The sequence below is a fragment of the Diceros bicornis genome, chromosome 6 (assembly GCF_020826845.1).
Source record: "Diceros bicornis minor isolate mBicDic1 chromosome 6, mDicBic1.mat.cur, whole genome shotgun sequence".
Classification (NCBI taxonomy): domain Eukaryota; kingdom Metazoa; phylum Chordata; class Mammalia; order Perissodactyla; family Rhinocerotidae; genus Diceros; species Diceros bicornis.
Genome location: NC_080745.1, coordinates 57,913,700 through 57,932,338, shown reverse-complemented (window position 1 = coordinate 57,932,338; position 18,639 = coordinate 57,913,700). Strand labels below are relative to the sequence as shown.

The 18,639-nt window shown below is 38.0% G+C and overlaps 1 protein-coding gene across 2 annotated transcripts in view; it reads right to left on the bottom strand.

The window, feature by feature from the left end:
* Positions 1-15,528: 15,528 nt before the first annotated feature.
* Positions 15,529-18,639, bottom strand: part of BTAF1 (B-TFIID TATA-box binding protein associated factor 1) — a 94,180-nt gene continuing 91,069 nt past the window's right edge. For both annotated transcript variants that reach the window (XM_058543528.1, XM_058543529.1), the window contains one exon: positions 15,529-18,142. In XM_058543528.1, the coding sequence (XP_058399511.1) occupies positions 17,999-18,142 (144 nt within the window). In that variant the 3' untranslated portion in view covers positions 15,529-17,998. The remainder of the gene's footprint in view (positions 18,143-18,639) is intronic.

The following is an 18,639-nucleotide window of genomic DNA, read 5'->3' as shown; positions in this document are numbered from 1 at the left end:
AGATTAGTGAAAAAAAGTATCTTTTTGTTAAAACTGGCTTATTTGTACAGATTGTTGCTTTTTCACCAGTTTGTATGGTATGTCAGCTCACATTTTCTGTCTGTTTTTTTAATAATAACCAAACTTCTCTATCTCAGCTGCAATAGTGTTCCATTTTACCACAGAGTATTTTATAATTAATGTTGTTGACTTTATACCCCAAAATGGGTCAAGAAGTGGATATGTGATTCGGGGGTGTTTAAATTCGTAAGACGATGAAGTTAATGCAACAAGGAGGAAACTTGGGTGCTAACACAGGATAACTTCTGCTCTTTTCCTTTTCTGGATATAGTTCTGTTGGGGTATAAAGTATTAGGTATTTGTATTTTTGCTGTCAAAATAATGGACATAACTTTTAGAGTGTTCACAGCTAAGATCTCTGTATTTGTTTTTCAACTAACAACTAATTTTAAATGTATTGTATCTTTTATTACCTGTTCTCTTAGATTGTTTTTGCTAGTAACCCTTACTCAGCTACCGCCTTTGGGGCTTGGACTGTATGGCTTGTACGGAACTGCAGAACTGTGACTAAACATGGAGCTCGATGCAGCTATTGCTTACAACTGCTTCAACTTTGTAGTTTGGACTTCATTTTTTTTTCTGTAATAACAACTTATTAAATCTAGTTGTATGAAGTACTGACACTTGTCATCCTTTGCCTTTGCTAAGGAATAGCTTGGAGTGTGTGGCTTGGATCTGGGAACACTTGCACGTCCCAATTTGCTTGATGAGCTCTCTGGGGGAGGGGAGAAGAAATTCCTTTACAACACATTAAGTACAGCAAAATTCACCTTTTCTCTGACACAAACAACACTCATTAAAAAAAAAAAGGCACGAGTATATTTGAAACAGGAAGGTATGTGATTGTTGGCACAATGTGAACGTGTATTCAGTGCAAGGTGTTTAGAGGTGCAGTTGGTTTTCTATGCCAGCACTTGCCTCATGAAACCGATTTTCAAAATCAAAATCAAGCAAGTCAATGAAAACGTAAGTACGCCCTCTTTCGTTTTATTTTTTACACTAGGCTCTCCGATCATTTCAGAAAATGGGTCTTTTGAAAATCCCATATCGATTGTGGTCGTGCCAGAAGCTCTCTCGTGGGCCCTAACTTGAATCCTTTTGGAAAACAGATCACAAGTGGCCGCTGGAAAGAATCGCCCGGAGAGCTTCTAGAAAATGCGGGCGCCAGCGTCCCACCCCCGGGACTGATTTTGTGGGTTGGGGTGGGGTCTGGCGCAGGTGTTCCTCAAGCCCCCGGGCTGTCAGCCCCAAGACGAGAGCCGCGCTTGGCGCCGCGGGTCCGCGCAGGCCCTGCCAGAGGCGCCCGAGGCGGCGCGGGGCCCGGCGGGGCGCGCGGGGGCCCGGGGCTCGCGGCGCTGCGAGGAGGGCGGCGGCCGCCGGCCCGGGAGCCGGGCTCGGAGCCCCCCGGCCCCTCCACCCGACAGGGCAGCGGGCGGGGCCGCTGGGCTCCCGGCAGGGCTGAGGGTCGGCCGGGGGCGTCACGGGCTCGCTCCGTCCCCAGCTCGGGCCGCGGCCGAGGGCTGCCCGGTTCCGCACACGCGCTCTTCGTCGCGGGCTCCCTCGCAGGCCTTCTCGCACCCTCAGCCTTCTGCGTGGCACCCCTTCCTGCAGCCGGTGCCCGAGTCCGGGTCCCACGTCTGCCCCCTCCCCCGGGCGGCCCGGCGCGTCGTGGCGCCCCACTCACTGCTCGCCGCAGCCCTGCAGGTAAGCTAACCCGGCCCGGGCCCCGCGCCCACCGGCCGCCGCCTCCTTCCGCACGGGCTTCCCGGGCGGCGAGCAGGGGCCCGGGGGCCCGGGGGCCTGGAGCCAGGCTGGAGGCCTGAGGCGAAACAGCCGCTGTGCCGCCGCGGACAGCTGTTAACATTTGGGGCTCTGTTTCCCTCTTGCCGCTCCCTCCAAAATGGGCGGAGGAATATTATGTTTCAGGTCCCTTTTACATTTGATTTTGTAAAAACATATCATACACTAAGCGACAAATGGAATCCTGTTTGCAGAATGTTGGGCTGACTTGGCCCCTGGCAAAAAGGTTCTGATGTCCTAACCCCTGGGGTGGAGGGGGGAGTAGGTACGTGACTGGTGCCTTTGTCACCAGCAGCCTGTTATTTCTAGGGGTAAAAATCGGGAGTCCTGGCGTTCTCGGTGCCGGGAGGTTTGAAGCAGCCCCCTCTCTTCAAGGACCCTAACCGCCCGCTGAGTGGATGTGCAGGACCGGCCCCGGCTGCTGAGAATGCTGGGGGGTATGTCTACGGTGTCTGGCCATCACCCGCGAACGCTGAACTCGCAGCTTTAACATGAGACTTGGGTGGTTTTTCACCAGACCCTTGGCACACGGATCACTTGGGCGCTCTCAGATTGGAAGACTTAAAAATCATATATTGTAATTGGAACAGTTGTGCTAAATAGATTTCTTAGTGCGGAGAAGGGAGTCCAGATTGATGGGTCCTAATTCAAAGGATTGTTGGGAAGAAAAACTGTTTCCTCTACCAATTTAGGTTCAGAGATTAGGAGCCTGCGAATTAACTCACAAGAGACAGATTAACAGGAGAAAAGACAAAGCTTATTCACATGCATATGGGGTGCACCAAAGAAGCGGCCCCCTCAAAAATTAGAGATAGGGGTTTATAACCTAACTTAAGGAGTGGGGGAGAAAGGGCTTCTATGGGAAGATCAAATGGTTTCTTTAGGAAAGACAGTGAGTTTTTAGAGGAACAAATGGGAGATAAGAAAGTTTGTGATGATGTTTGTTTATGCAGGTGCGAGTGTTTTGTCCGTCTTCCTTCTGGCCAGTGAGACTCCCGGGGAGGGGGCAGCGATTACAGCTTCACCCTCGGAAGTTTCTGCCTTTAAAGAGTCAGATAAGGGAAGCTCTGAAAAATCTTCCTTTTGCATCTATTGATTCTCAGATGTTTTCTGTTGAAAATCATCTTCATGTCAACACTGGGGATCCGAGTCAGTCCCCAAAATAAATGGCTGCAATGAAGCTATCACTGGAACAGATAACTGAAAGTTATCTTTATTCTGTCCCATTACATGGTATTATGGAGGGAATGAAATTCTGAGTTTGGGCATGGTTTGTATTTAGATAAAGAGGACTTGGCTGTAACTGCATTGTGCACTCACCTCAGCGTTTCATTCCTGCCCCGCAAGGGTCAGCTCAAGTCAGGTCATTTTCTTCTTTGCTGTTACTGTTCAAATCTTTGGTTAAGATGGTTTGAGCTAACTGTCAGGTATAAGAGAAACATTCCAGCTTGTCGACTTCAGTGCACACCTAAACCAAATGAGACTCTTTTTGTAAATGGAAGAAAAACTCCCTGGGCAAGTTTTGGTCCCTAAGGTGAGGAGTTGTCTTGTGTGCCTGACCTCTCCTTTCAAAAGACAGGGCCCTTTTGCTCAATTTCATTACTCATCATTGAAACCAAAACGCAATTCCAATACATAGCCACAAGAATGACTAAAATTTAAAAGACTGAAGATACAAGTGTTAGGGAGGATCTAGGTAAGTGCTGGTAGAAGTGAAGGTGGTATGACCATGTTAGAAAACTGTTTTACAAGAGCTGAATCTGTGTATATCCCGTGACTCAGCTTTTTCACTCATAAGGGTATGCCCAACAGAAGGACGTTGTATGTCCCCAAAAGACATGTACAAGGATGATCACAGTGGCACCACTCATATAGCCCCCAACTGGAAGCTATCCAAATGCCCTGCAACATTATAAGGGATAAATTGTAGTATATCCAAATGGAATACAGTATAACAACATGAGAATGAAGATCTCTAAGTATATGCAACATTACAGAAGGATCTCACAAATTTAATGTTGATCAAAATAAGCCAGACACAAAAGACTACGGAATAGATGATTCTATTTATATAAATGGCTGAAGGAGTAACTGAAAGGGGGCATGAAGGCAGCTTCTGGGGTGCTGGTGACTTTCTTGATCTGGATGTTGAATACACAGGTGTGTTCAGTTTGAAAATTCATTGAGCTATACATTGTGATCTGTGCACTTCTCTATGTTTCAATGGAACGTTAAAACAAAAAACAGGTCCTGTGAAAGGTAAAAGCTGATGCTTGGAATGAGTGGAATTCTTTCTAGGCAACCTCCACATAATTCACTTTTCATACTCCAGATTTCTTTTCTGGCTGTCATTGTTACCAGTTACCCACCTAGACTGGCCTGCTTTCCCAATCACCCAAAATCAATTTCCTTGCTTCCAGTCTTCCTCCCTCCCATCTCCAGGCCCCCTTTCTGCTCTTCCTGAGGCCTACCAACATCCAGGATGATTTTTTTTAAGTCAATGTGCAGGGAGAGGTGGAGTAGAGAATAAAGTTTAAAAAATTTCATCCATTAATCTCTGCAGTTGATGGCTGAGCATTAAACATTGAAAGCCAGTTACTCTCACAGTGCGTGTGCTGACTGGCTTATATAAAGTCTTGATTAACATCCAGGATCTCTTGGCCCCACTTCCATGTTATAGTCTGATTGATTTTTTAACATTAAAACTTCTTTATTTTGAGATACTTGTAGATTCAGATACTGTCATAAGAAATAAGACAGAGAGATCCTATGTATTCTTTACCCAGTTTCCCCCTAACATCCTGCAAAACTATATTAAATATCACAGACAGAAAATTGACGTTGATACAGACAAAATAAAGAACATTTCTGTCACCACAAAGAACACTCCTGTAGCACCCACTTCCCTCCCACTCTCACCCCCCTTAATCCCTGGCAATGACCAATCTGTTCTCCAGTTCTATAACTTTTTCATTTTAAGAATGGTATAAAAATGGAAACATACAATATATAACCTTGTGGGACTGGCTTTTTTCAATGAGCACAATTCTCTCGAGATTCATCTTGGTTGTTGTATGTATCAATAGTTTGTTCCTTTTGATTGCCAAGTACAGTTGCTTAACGACAGGGATACATTCTGAGAAATGAGTCTTGAGGTGATTTTGTCATGTGAACATCATAGGATGTACTTACACAAACCTAGATGGTAAAGCCTACTACTCACCTAGGTCATATGGTACTAATCTTATGGGACCACCATCAGTGCAGTCTGTCACTGACTGAAACATTGTTATGCAGTGCGTGACTGTACTTCCATAGTAGGGATGCACCATAGTTTGTTTAACCATTTACTTGTTGAAGGACATCTGGATTGTTTCTAGCTTGGGGCCATTACAAAGCTGCTATAAACCTTCGTGCACACGTTTTTGTGTGAACATGTCTTCATTTTCTCTGGGATAAATGTCCAGGAGTGCAATTAATTGCAGGGTCGTATGGTAGTTTCATTTTTAGTTTTTAAAGAAACTACCAAACTGTTTTCTAGAGTGGGTGTACCTTTTTACATATCAACCAAAATGTATGAGTAATCCAGTTTCTCTGTATCCTCTCCAGCATTTGGTTTTGTCACTACTTTTTAGTTTAGCCATTCTGATAGGTGTGCAGTATCCCATTGTGGTTTTAATTTGCATTTTGCTAATGGCTAATAATATTGAACATTTTTTCATGTGCATATTTGTCATTTCTGTATCCTCTTCAGTGAAATGCCTCTATTTTTACCCATTTCCTAATTGGATTGTTTGGATGTTTTTTTATCATGTGGCTATTTTTTTAATCACTTTATTTTATAGAGCAATTTTAAGTTCACAGAAAACTGATCAAATAGTACAGTTCCCATGTACCTTTAATCCCCCCCTCCATTTCCACTATTAACACTTTGCATTAGTGTGCCATATTTGTTACAACTGATCAACCAATATGGATAAATTAACTAAAATCCATAGTTTACATTAGAGTTCACTCTTTGTGTTGTACGTTCTATGGTTTTTGACAAATGCATAATCTTGTGTATCCACCATTACAGTATCACACAGAATAGTTTAACTGTCCTAAAAGTCCTCTGTGCTCCAGCCATTCATCCCTCCCCCTGGCAAGCACTGATCTTTTTACTATCTGTATAGTTTGAGCCTTTTGCAAAATGTCATATAGTTGGAATCATACAGTATGTAGCCTTTCCAGCCTGGCTTCTTTCACTAAGCAATATATATTTAAGGTTTCCCCATGTCTTTTCATGGCTTGATAGCTCATTTCTTTTTAGTGCTCAGTAATATTCCATTGTCTGGATGTACCACAGTTTATCCATTCACCTACTGAAGGACTTCTTGGTTGCTCCCTGTTTTGAGCAATTACAAATAAAGCTGCTATAAACATCCATGTCCAGTTTTTGTATGGACATAAGTTTTCAACTCATTTGGGTAAATACCTATGCACATGATTGCTGGATCGTAGGGTTAAGACTATGTTTAGCTTTGTAAGAGATTGCCAAACTGTTTTCCAAAATTCCTGTACTATTTTGTATTCCCATCAGTAATGAGTTCCTGTTGCTCTACATCCTTGTCAGCATTTGGTGTTGTCAGTGTTTTAGATTTTAGCCATTCTAATAGATGTGTAGTGGCATCTCACTGTTTTAATTTGCAGTTGCCTAATGATGTATGATGTTTTCGTATGCTTATTTGCCATCTGTATTATCTTTGGTGAGAACTCTGTTCAGTCTTTTGCCCATTTTTTATATTGGGTTGATTGTTTTCTTATTGTTGAGTTTTAAGAGTTCTGTGTATATTTGTGGATACAAATTCTTATGTGTTTTGCAGATATTTTCTCCCAGTCTGTGGCTTATCTTTTCATTCTCTTAATAGTGTCTTTTGCAGAGCAGTTTTTTTTTGTTTGTTTGTTTTTGTCAAAGATCAGTTGACTATATTTGTGAGTGTCTATTTCTGGGCTCTATTTTGTTCCATTGATCTATTTGTCTATTCTTTCACCAGAAGCACACCATCTTGATTACTATAGCTTTATATTGTCTTGAAGTCAGGCAGTGTCAATCCCATGGTTTTGTTCTTTTTCAGTATTGTGTTGGCTATAGTAGTTTGTTTTCTTTTTTTTTTTTTTTATTTTTTCCCTCCAAAGCCCCAGTAGATAGATGTATGTCATAGCTGCATATCCTTCTAGTTGCTGTACGTGGGATGCGGCCTCAGCATGGCCGGAGAAGCGGTGCGTCGGTGCGCGCCCGGGATCCGAACCCGGGCCGCCAGCAGCGGAGTGCGCGCACTTAACCGCTAAGCCACGGGGCCGGCCCCTAGCTTGTTTTCTTTTATACATAAACTTTAGAATCAGTTTGTCAATATCCACAAAATAACTTGCTAGGATTTGGATTGGGCTTGCATTGAATCTATAGATCAGGTTGGGAAGAAGTGACATCTTAACAATATCGAGTCTTCTTATCCATGAATATGAAATTTATCTCCATTTATTTATTTCTTTGATTTTTTTCATTAGAATTTTGTAGTTTTTCTCATATAGATCTCGCACATATTTTTTAGATTTATACCTAAGCATTTCATTTTTGGGTGCTAATGTTGGTTATAGGAAAGCAATCAACTTTTTAACCTTATATCCTGCAACCTTGCTTTAATCACTTATAAATTTCAGCAGGTTTTTTGTGTGTTTTGTTCATTGTTTGGGATTTTCTACATAGACAACCCTATGTCATCTGCAAACAAAGACAGTTTAATGTCTTCCTTTCCAATCTGTATACCCTTTATTTCCTTTTCTTATTGTATTAGCCAGGACTTCCAGTGTAATACTGAATAGGAGTGGTGAGAGGAGACACCCTTGCCTTGTTTCCAATCTTAAGGGGAAAGCATCTAGATTATCAGCCTTAAATATGCTGTTAGCTGTAGGTTTTTTGTAGTTGTTCTTGATCAAGTTGAAGAAGTTCCCCTCTATTCCTGCTTTGCTAGTTTTTATAATGAATGGGTGTTGAGTTTTGTCAAATGCTTTTTCTGCATCTATTGAAATGATCATATGATTTTTCTTCTTTAGCCTGTTGATGTAATGAATTATATTGATTTTTGAATGTTGAGCCAGTCTTTTAAACCTAGAATAAATCCCACTTGGTCATGCTGTATAATTCTATTTGTACATTGTTGGATTTGATTTGCTAATAGTTTGTTAAGCATTTTTGCATCTACGTTCACAAGAGATATTGGTCTGTAGTTTTCCTTTCTTGTAATTTCTTCATCTAGTTTGGTATGGGAGTAATACTCTCCTCATAGAATGAGTTGACACATGGTTCCTTCTGCTTCTGTTTTCTGAAAGATTGTAAAGAATTGGTATCATTTCTTCCTTCGATGTTTGGTAGAATTTGTCAGTGAAACTATCTGGGTCTGGTCCTTTCTGTTTTGGAAAGTTATTAATGACTGATTCAATTTCCTTAATAGATATGGGCCTATTCAGAGTATTTGTTTCTCCTTGTGTGAATTTTGGTAGATTGTACTTTTCAAGGAATTGATCTGTTTCATGTTAAGTTATCAAATTTGTGGGCACAAAGTTGTTCACAATGTCCATGGCCTCAGTACTGGTGGCCTGTCCTTCATTTCTGATATTAGTAATTAATGTTTTCTCTTTACTTTTTTCTTTTGGTTAGCCTAGGTAGATAGAGGTTTATCAATTTTATTGATCTTTTTTTTTTTTTTTGGTGAGGAAGATCAGCCCTGAGCTAACATCCATGCTAAACCTCCTCTTTTTGCTGAGGAAGACCGGCTCTGAGCTAACATCTATTGCCAATCCTCCTCCTTATTTTGCCCCCAAAGCCCCAGTAGATAGTTCTGTGTCATAGTTGCACATCCTTCTAGTTGCTGTATGTGGGACGCGGCCTCAGCATGTCTGGAGAAGCGGTGCGTCGGTGCGCGCCCGGGATCCAAACCCAGGCTGCCAGTAGCGGAGCGCGCGCACTTAACCGCCAAGCCACAGGCCGGCCCAATTTTATTGATCTTTTCAAAGAACCAACCATTTTTGGTTTCATTGATTTTGCTCAATCATTTTTCTATTTTCAATGTCATTGAGTTTTGCTCTAATTTTTATTTCTTTTCTTCTGCTTGTGTTAGGTTTATATTTCTCTTCTTTTAGTTTACTAAAGTGAAAGCTTAGGTCTTAATTTTAGGTCTTTTTTCATTTGTATGCATTCAATGCTATAAATTTTGTTCTATGTGTACTGCTTTCATTGCATCCCACAAATTGATAAGTTGTGTTTTCATGTAGTTCAAAATATTATTTTAATTTCTCTTGAAATTTCTTCTTTGATCCAAGTGTTATTTAGAAATATGTTGTTTAATCTCCAAATATTTTGGGATTTTTCCAGCTATCTTTCGTCTGTTGATTTCCAAGTTAATTCCATTGTGATCTGACAGCATACTTTCTATGATTTCTATTCTTTTAAGTTTGTTAAAGTGTGTGTCATGGCCCAGAATATGGCATATCCTGGTCAATTTTCCATGTCAGCTTGACAAATATATATATTTTGCTGTTGAGTATTATTCAGTTCTACTATATCCTTACTGATTTTTTGCCTGCTGGCTCTGTCAATTACTGATAGAGATATGTTGATGCTTCCAACTATAATAGTGGATTTGTCTATTGCTGCTTGCAGTTCTATCAGTTTTTGCCTCATGTATTTGGGTGCTCTGTTGTTGGGTGCATACATCTTAAGGACTGTTATGTCTTCTTGGAGAACTGATCCTTTTACCATTATATAGTGCCCTTTTTTATCTCCGAAAATTTTCCTCATTCTGAAGTCTGCTTTGTCTAAAATTAACATAACTACTGCAGCTTTATTTTGATCTGCATTAGCATGGTATATCTTATACTTTCTTTTAATTTTTATTTTTAATTGTGGTAAAAAAACATAACACAAAATTTACCATCTTAACCATTTCTAAGTGTACAGTTCAGTAGTGTTGTATATTCATTGTTGTGCAACAGATCTCTAGAACTTTTTCATCCTGCAAAACCAAAACTCTATACTTATTAAGTGACAACTCCCCACTTCCTCCTCCCCAGGCCCTGGCAACCACCATTCTACTTTCTGTTTTTATGAATTACTCTAGATACTTCATTTAAGTGGAATCATACAGTATTTGTCTTTTTCTGACTGGCTTATTTCACTTAGACTGTCCTCAAGTTTCATTCATGTTGTAGACTATATCAGAATTTTCTTCCTTTTTAAAGCTAAGTAATACTCCATTGTTTGTCTATAACACATTTTATTTATCCATTCATCCATCAAGGCACCACTTAGGTTGCTTCTACCTCTTGGCTATTGTGAATGATACTGCTATGAAAATGAGTGTGCAAATATCTCTTTGAGATCCTGTTTTCAAATGTATTGGATACTCAGAAATAGAATTGCTGGGTCATATGGTAATTATATTTTTAACTTTTTGGGTAACCACCATACTGTTTTTCCATAGTTTTACACTTCCACCAGCAGTGCACAAGGGTTCCAATTTCTTCCCATTCTTGCCAACACTTGTTATTTTTTTTTTATAGTATCCATCCTAATGGGTATGAGATGATCCCATCATTTTACTTTTAATCTATGTCTTTCTATTAAAGTAGGTTTCCTGTAGATAACATATAGTTGGGTCTCATTTTTTTTTTTAATCCACTCTGTCTCTGCCTTTTAATTGGTGTATTTAGGCCATTTACACTTAAAAGTGACTATTGATATAGTTTGATTCATATCTACCGTATTTTTAGCTGTTTTTTATTCATTGCTCTCATTTTTTGTTGCTTTTTAAATTTCCCCTCTTTTTCTGCCTTTTCTGGATTTATTTGAGCAAATTTTAAGATTCCATTTTCTCTCACCTCTTAGAATGTCAATTATACTTCTTTTACAAATTTTTTTATTGGTGGCCTTAGGGTTTGCAGTTTACATTTAAACTAATCCAAGCCCATTTTCAAATAACACCATACCATGCTTCTCGGGTAGTGCAGATACCTTATAGTAGAGCACAGTCACGTTGTCACTTGATGGGGATATGTTCTGAGAAATGCGTTGTTAGGCGATTTTGTTGTTGTGTGGACATCATAGAGTGTACTTACATAAACCTAGAATGTATAGCCTACAACACACTCAGGTTATAGGGCACTATCTTATGGGACCACCGCCGTACACATGGTCCATCACTGACCGAAACGTCATTATACAGTGCACAACTATATTTCCAATTCCACACTCTTGCCCCTTATAACATGGCTGTCATTCAGTTTACTTATATATACGCTATAATCACCAAATACATTGTTGCTATTATTTTGAACAGTTATATATTAGATCAATTAAGAATAAAAACAGTAAAAGGTTTTATTTTCATTTATTCCTTTCCATGTTCTTCCTTTCTTTATCTAGATCTGAGTTTCTGACCTGTATCGTTTTCCTTCTCTCTGAAGAATTTAACACTCTATGCAGGGCAGGTCTACAGAGACAAATTTCCTCAGTTTTTGTTTGTCTGAGAAAGTCTTTATTTATCCTTCATTTTTTGACAATGATTTCACTTGATACAGAATCATAAGTTGGTGTTTTTTTTCTTTCACCACTTAAATATTTCACTCCACTCTTCTTGCTTGCATGGCTTGTAAGGAAAAATCTGGTGTAATTTTTATCATTGTTTCTTCCTTGGTAAGGTGTTTTTTTCATCTGGCTTATTCCAAAACTTTTTCTGTCTTTGGTTTCCTGCAGTTTAAATATGATATGCCTAGGTGTAGATTTTTTTGGAATTTGCTCTGCTTGCTGTTCTCTGAGCTTCCTGATCTGTGGTTTGCTTTCTGACGTTAATTTTGGAAAATCCTCAGTCATTATTACTTACAATATTTCTTTTGCTACGTTCTCTCTCTCTTTTCCTTCTGATATTCCATTACACATCTGTTACACCATTTGTAACTGTCCCTCAGTTCTTGGATATTATTGTCTTTTTCATTTTTCTTTTTCCTCTTTGCATTTCAGTTTGGGAAGTTTCTATGGACAATCTTCAAGTTCACTAACTCAATATCAAGTCTACTGATGAGCCCATCAAAGGTTTTCCATTTCAGTTAGTGTTTTTTATTTTTAGCATTTCCTTTTAATTCTTAGAGTTTCAGTCTCTTGGTTTATATTACCTATCAGTTCTTGCGTGTTATTCACTTGTTCCATTAAAGCCTGTGGCACACAAATCACACTTATTGTCAATTTCCAAAATAATTCCAAAATCTTTGCCATATGTAAGCCAGGTAGTGATGCTTGCTTTGTCTCCTCAGATTGTATCTTCTCTTGCCTTAGCATGTTTTGTAATTTTTTGTTGAAAGCTGGACACGATGTGTTGGGAAATAGGAGCTGAGGTAAACAGGCCTTTGTGTGGGATGTTATGTTTGTCTGGCTGTGAGTTAAGCTCTGTTTAATGTCTGCTCTAGTTGTAAGTGTTGGGGCTGCAGTTTCCTCTATGTCTTTGTTTTTGTCTCCCTTCTTGTCTTTGGGTTTCCCTAGAAACTCTCTTTAAAAAAAAACAAGCCAGATTTAATAATTCACATACCATATAATTCACCCATTTTAAGTGTACAATTCAGTGGGGTTTTTTTTGTGGGGAAGATCAGCCCTGAGCTAACATCCATGCTAATCCTCCTCTTTTTTGCTGAGGAAGATTGGCCCTGGGCTAACATCTGTGCCAATCTTCCTCCACTTTATATGGGACTCCACCACAGCATGGCCTGACAAGCGGTGCATTGGTGCGCGCCCGGGATCTGAACCCGGGCCGCCAGCAGCGGAGTGTGTGCACTTAACTGCTACGCCACAGGACCGGCCCCTCAGTGGTTTTTAATATATCCACAGATATATGCAACCATCACCACAGTCAATTTTAGAACATTTTAATCACCTCACAAAGAAATCTGTACCCTTTACCTATCGTCCACCTATACACACTCCCAACCTTAAGCAACCACTGATTTTCTTTCTTTCTCTATAGATTTTTCTGTTCTGGATGTTTCATATGAATGGAATCATACAATACGTGGTCTTCTGTGACTGACTACTTTCACTTGGCATAACCTTTTCAAGGTTCATCCATGTTGTAGTGTGTATCAGTACTTTATTCATTTTTATGGCCAAATAATATTCCATTGTATGGATATACCACATTTTGTTTATCCATTTGTCAATTAATGGACATTTGGGTTGCTTGCATCCTTTGCCTATTATGAATAATGCTGCTATAAACATTTGTGTACAAGTTTTTGTGTGGACATGTGTTTTCATTACACTTGGGTAAATACCTAGGAATGGCATTGGTGGGTCATTGGTAAGTGTATGTTTAACTTTATAAGAAACTGCCAAACTGTTTTCCAAAGTTGCTGTACCACTTTACATTCCAAACAGCTGTGTATGAGAGTTCCTGTTGCTCTGCCTCTTCATCAGCAGTTTGTATTGTCAGTTTTTTAAATTTTGAACTATTCTCATAAGTGTGTAATGGTAATGACACACCACTACACACCTATTGGAAAAGATGTTGAACATCTTTTCATGTGCTTATTTGCCTTCTGTATATCTTCGTTGGTGATGTGTCTGTTCAAACCTTTTGCCTGTCTTTAAATTGGGTTGTTTACTGATTGAGTTTTGGGAGTTCTTTATATATTCTTGATATAATCAAGAGATAAATCTTTCATCAGATACATGATTTGGAAATATTTTCTCTCACTCTGGGGCTCTTCATTATTTCTAAAGTGTCTTTCAAATACTGTTAAGTTCTTAAGTTTCTTAAAAGTACAATTTATCATTTATTCTTCTATGGATCATGCTTTTGGTATATTTAAGAAATCTTTGCCCAATTTCACAAAAATTTTTTGATGTTTTCTTCTAGAAGTTGTTATACAGTTTTAGGTTTATCAAGTATGTCCATGATGAATTTTGAATTAAATTTTACATAAGGTATTAGGTATGTTTGGAGTTTTGGTTTTATTTTATTTTTTTAGCATATGGATAGCCACTTTTTGAAAAGATTATCCTTTCTCCATTTAATTGCCTTAGCACTTTTGTAGAAAATCAATTGACTATATAAGTGTCAGTAATATTTATAGGCAGTTACTTCTGTTCCATTGACCTATCTTTATGCCAATACTACACTCTCTTGATTTCTATATGTTTATATTAAGCTTTAAAATCTGGCTTAAATGTTAAGTCTTCCAACTGTTCCTTTTTCATAGCTGTTTGTTTTTGATTACTCTGGTTCCTTTGCCCTTCTATGTAAATTTTAGAATCAGTTCATTGATTTCTACAAAATATCCTCCTGGAATTTTGATTGGAATTGCTTTGTGTCTACAGATCAGTTTGGGAGAACTGAAATGTTAACAATATTGTTTTCAGTCCATGAACATGGTGTATCTCTCCATTTTTTAAGGTCTTTTTGATTTTTCTTATCAGCCTTTTGCAGTTACCAGTATGCAGACCTTTTACTTACTTTGTAAGACTTATACCTAAGTATTTCATAGGTTTTGGTGCTGTCATGTAAAGTATGTTTAAACATTTCAAGTTCCAATTTTTTAATGGTAGTATATAAAAATAAATACAATTGACTTTTTGAGGCAGGGTGGTGAGGAAGATTGGCCCTGAGCCAACATCTGTTGCCAATCCTCCTCTTTTTGCTTGAGGAAGATTGTTGCTGAGCTAACACCTTTGCCAATCTTCCTCTACTTTATGTGGGATGCTGTTGCAGCACAGCTTGATGAGTGGTGTGTAGGTCCACGCCCAGGATCCAAACCCACAAACCCCGGGCAGCCGAAGCAGAATGTGCAAACTTAACCACTATGCCCCTGGGCCAGCCCCTACAGTTGACTTTTTGTATATTGACCATGTATCCTGGGAACCTGCTAAACTCACTTACTTCTAGTAGCTTTTTTGTAGATTCTTCAGAACTTTCTACATAGACAATTCATTGTAAATAGAAACAATTTTATTTCTTTTCTAATCCCTATGCTTTCCTTTTTTGCCTTATTCCCCTGGGAAGGAACTCAAGTATAGCTTTGATCTATCTTTATGCCAATACTATACTCTCTTGAATAGGAGTGGAGAAAGTGGCTACCATGTATGATTTTAATTTCTTGACATTTACCAGGACTTGTATTATGGCTCAGCATATGGTCAGTTTTGGTCAAGTTCTACATAAGCTTTCAAAGAATGTATTCTGCAGTTGTTAGGTATAGCTATATATATATATACTATGTCAATTAAGTCATGTTTGTTAACTATATTATTAAAACAATCTATATCCTGTAGCCTTTCTTTTTTCCTAGTCTGCTTGTTCTACTGAAAGAGGTGTGTTAAAATCTCTCACTGTGACCTCGGACTTACCCGTTTCTTTTCTGTAGCTTTGTCTATTTTTGCTTTATGGATTTTAAGGTATATATCAATTTGGAGTTGTTATAACTATCCAGAAAGAATAAGGCTATATTATATTGGTTCAGTTAGTCCCAACCTCAGAGACTTTCACTCTGGTTACCATTATAATAAGCTCTTGTTGAAAGACTAGAATATTTTTTGGAGAAATGTTTGTAGATGTATACATATATATATACATATAACAAAAGTTATACCCAGAACCCCAAATTTTAATATTTGTTTAGTGCTAAAAACTTAAGATTTTTTTACAGGAAACACTACTGATGACACTGATAATCTCAAACTATAGTTATTTCTAACAGTCTGAAATTTTCTATAATAAACACACAAAAAAGGGAAGTAGTACAATGGATATCCATGAACTCATTATCCAGCTTAAAATATTACCAACACTCTCATGCTTGTTTTGTTTCCCATATGCACACATTTTAAAAGACATAACTACCATATCATTATCACGTTCATAAAATTAACAGCTATAAATGTCTTTAATATCATTCACTACTCAGTTCTATTTTCCCCATGTACCCATTATTCTTAAGCAGTAGTACTGTGACTCTAAATGGGAGACTTAATTGAGCATACTTAGTTCTTACCTGTATGTGTTTTTGTTTATTTGGAAAGCTGGAATGTGTGATTTAATTTTGCACAACACGAAAGGTTATTTTTTAAATGTTATAGTCACACTAAGTCTTCCTCTCACCTCCAACTCTCTTTTCCTCCTCAGAAACAATCACTATTATCATTTTATTGTCTATGCTTCTAGAAATATTTTAATCTTTTAAAATTTAAACTGCCTAAACATCTGACTTCCAGCTCTGTCTGACCTTTCAAATTGGAAAAAAACTAACTTTTATGGTACGAATTCTTCTGCCCCTTCCTATCTCTTTAATGATATATTGCTCTCTACATAGTCTTAGAAAATATCAATTACTATGAGCTATGTTAAATAGCTGGCCTATAGAAATAGCAAATCAATAGTTAATAAAAAAAAATTCAACTCAGGGATACTGGCTCAGTTACCCATTGCTATGCTATGTACAATGGATGTTGTATATAAAGTCAAGAGTTTCCTTTTGGTCTTGTACAATTCGAATATAAATCCTAAACAATGAAGAAATAACCAACCATTTAATTAGAAAAAAGGTGTTGCGCTTTTTTAGACCCTTTATATCTGAACTAATAATTTTAGTCTTTTGCTTTTTCTAGTGATCATTTCCTACAAATAACACACAGTTGCATATATTTTACAGTTTCAATCTTATTTTTATTCTGTTGTGGAATGCTAAGTTTACTGTTACAGTATGGTTGTCAAAGCTACTGAAATGTGACAAATGTCCATGTGTAAATGCTGCAGAACAGTATAATTTTAATGATTTTAAACAAAAAACTTGTTATTTTACAGCTGAGGTCTGATGGTTTTTAAACCGATGCCTATGTATATGGCCAGCCACAAACCCTGGGGATGTTTATTAACTGTACATGTATATACAAATATATCCCAAACATATATATGCACACAGGCATGTATTAATTTGTGTGAAATTTATAAAATTATATACATACACATACATGCATATCTATATACATATACCCACCCTCACCACTGAGCTCACTTTTCTAACATGTTAATCAGCTTCATGCTCAATTATTATTGCTGCCCAGTATAACTACATGATTTTAGTGCCAATACCAAGCACCTTTTTGGATGCAGGATAGGTAAGATCTGTGCATATAGATATGTCTATTTATGTATGTTTGTGTATGTAAAGGAATCATTTCTCCCTTTTATGCTTCAGTCATGCATTACTACAATAAACAGTCTTTTCACCATTGGTTTTGGAATTCTAAACAGTGTAAAATCTATTTCTGGAAAACTGTATATAGTTGTTCATAGTTACAAAAAATATATTATATATATATGATTGAAACCTATTGAGTACATATGTTCTCTGAATCTGGCTATATCTTAGCCATTAGATAAATTAAAAAAAAAACACCCTCTTAATAGGATGTTATGAGAGCCTTAAATAGACCACTACCTGTATTTAGAATAGTTGATATATTTTAAAAGTTGACAAAATGATGTTAAAGATTTGAAAAACACTATGCATCTGCATTAAATATATAAAGGTTTCCACCAAGGGCCTGGTTCAATTCATTGTCTAAGATTTTCATGTTCCAAGAGTGACCAATATTCGTAGTCATTATCCTTAAAATTATGGCTCATTGAGGCTTTTATACAAAAAAGCCCTATTATTAATCATTTATAAAAACAAGTTATACTTAAAAGAAAAAAATGTACATGAACACTATAGTACTCATGGATATCATCCTGTACAAAGTGACTAGGTAAAGATAGGAGGCTCGTTCCCAGTAAGAACACCTCATGGTAGCACATGTAAACCTGGTTTGGTTCCTCTGCTCTGCAGCTATTCAGCATGTAAAATTTAAACCATTTCACATTAACATTTAAATTTAATACAGTGCAAATATTTGAGAATAACTTGTTCCCCCCAGTGAAACAAGAACCAGCGTTATGCTGAATATTCTTCAGATCTATTTACACATTGAGCTAAAAGTTCACCATAAACTTTGAAATTTGCTGAATATCAGCAGAAATGTAACTGAACTAGCAGCAATTGCATTTACAATATTTGATAGTTACTTGAGAGAATGCATAAAATTTTCCAGGCTGTACTCTGAATCATATTGCTCTTGATCCCAAAGATCACTCAGGTTTTCAAGAATTGATTTCATACTTGCTTTTCCAGAAGTAGAGGTGTCAGCTTTTTCTGCTTTGCCATCCTTAAGAAAAATTGGCAGAAAGATAAAATGAAAGATTATTAACTTCAAAAATTATATTTTCCTGTAATATATCACACTTATTTCTAACACTGTACTTATTCAACAGAGTTAGGGGCCAGCCCCATGGCATAGCGGTTAAGTGCTCGCGCTCCGCTGCTGGCGGCCCAGGTTTGGATCCCGGGCACGCACGGATGCATCGCTTGTCAGGCCATGCTGTGGTGGCGTCCCATGTAAAGTAGAGGAAGATGGGCATGGATGTTAGCCCAGGGCCAGTCTTCCTCAGCAAAAAGAGGAGGATTGGCATGGATGTTAGCTCAGGGCTGATCTTCCTCACATAAAAAAAACAAAAAACCAGTTAAACACTTCAAGTGATGGGGAAGTTCATGATCTCATAAGATAGCCTATTCTACTTTCCCACAGCTCTAATAATTTTATCTGTCATTTTAAGCTTTTTATTTGGGAAGAATTTCAAGATTAATAAGAACATTACAAAGAAC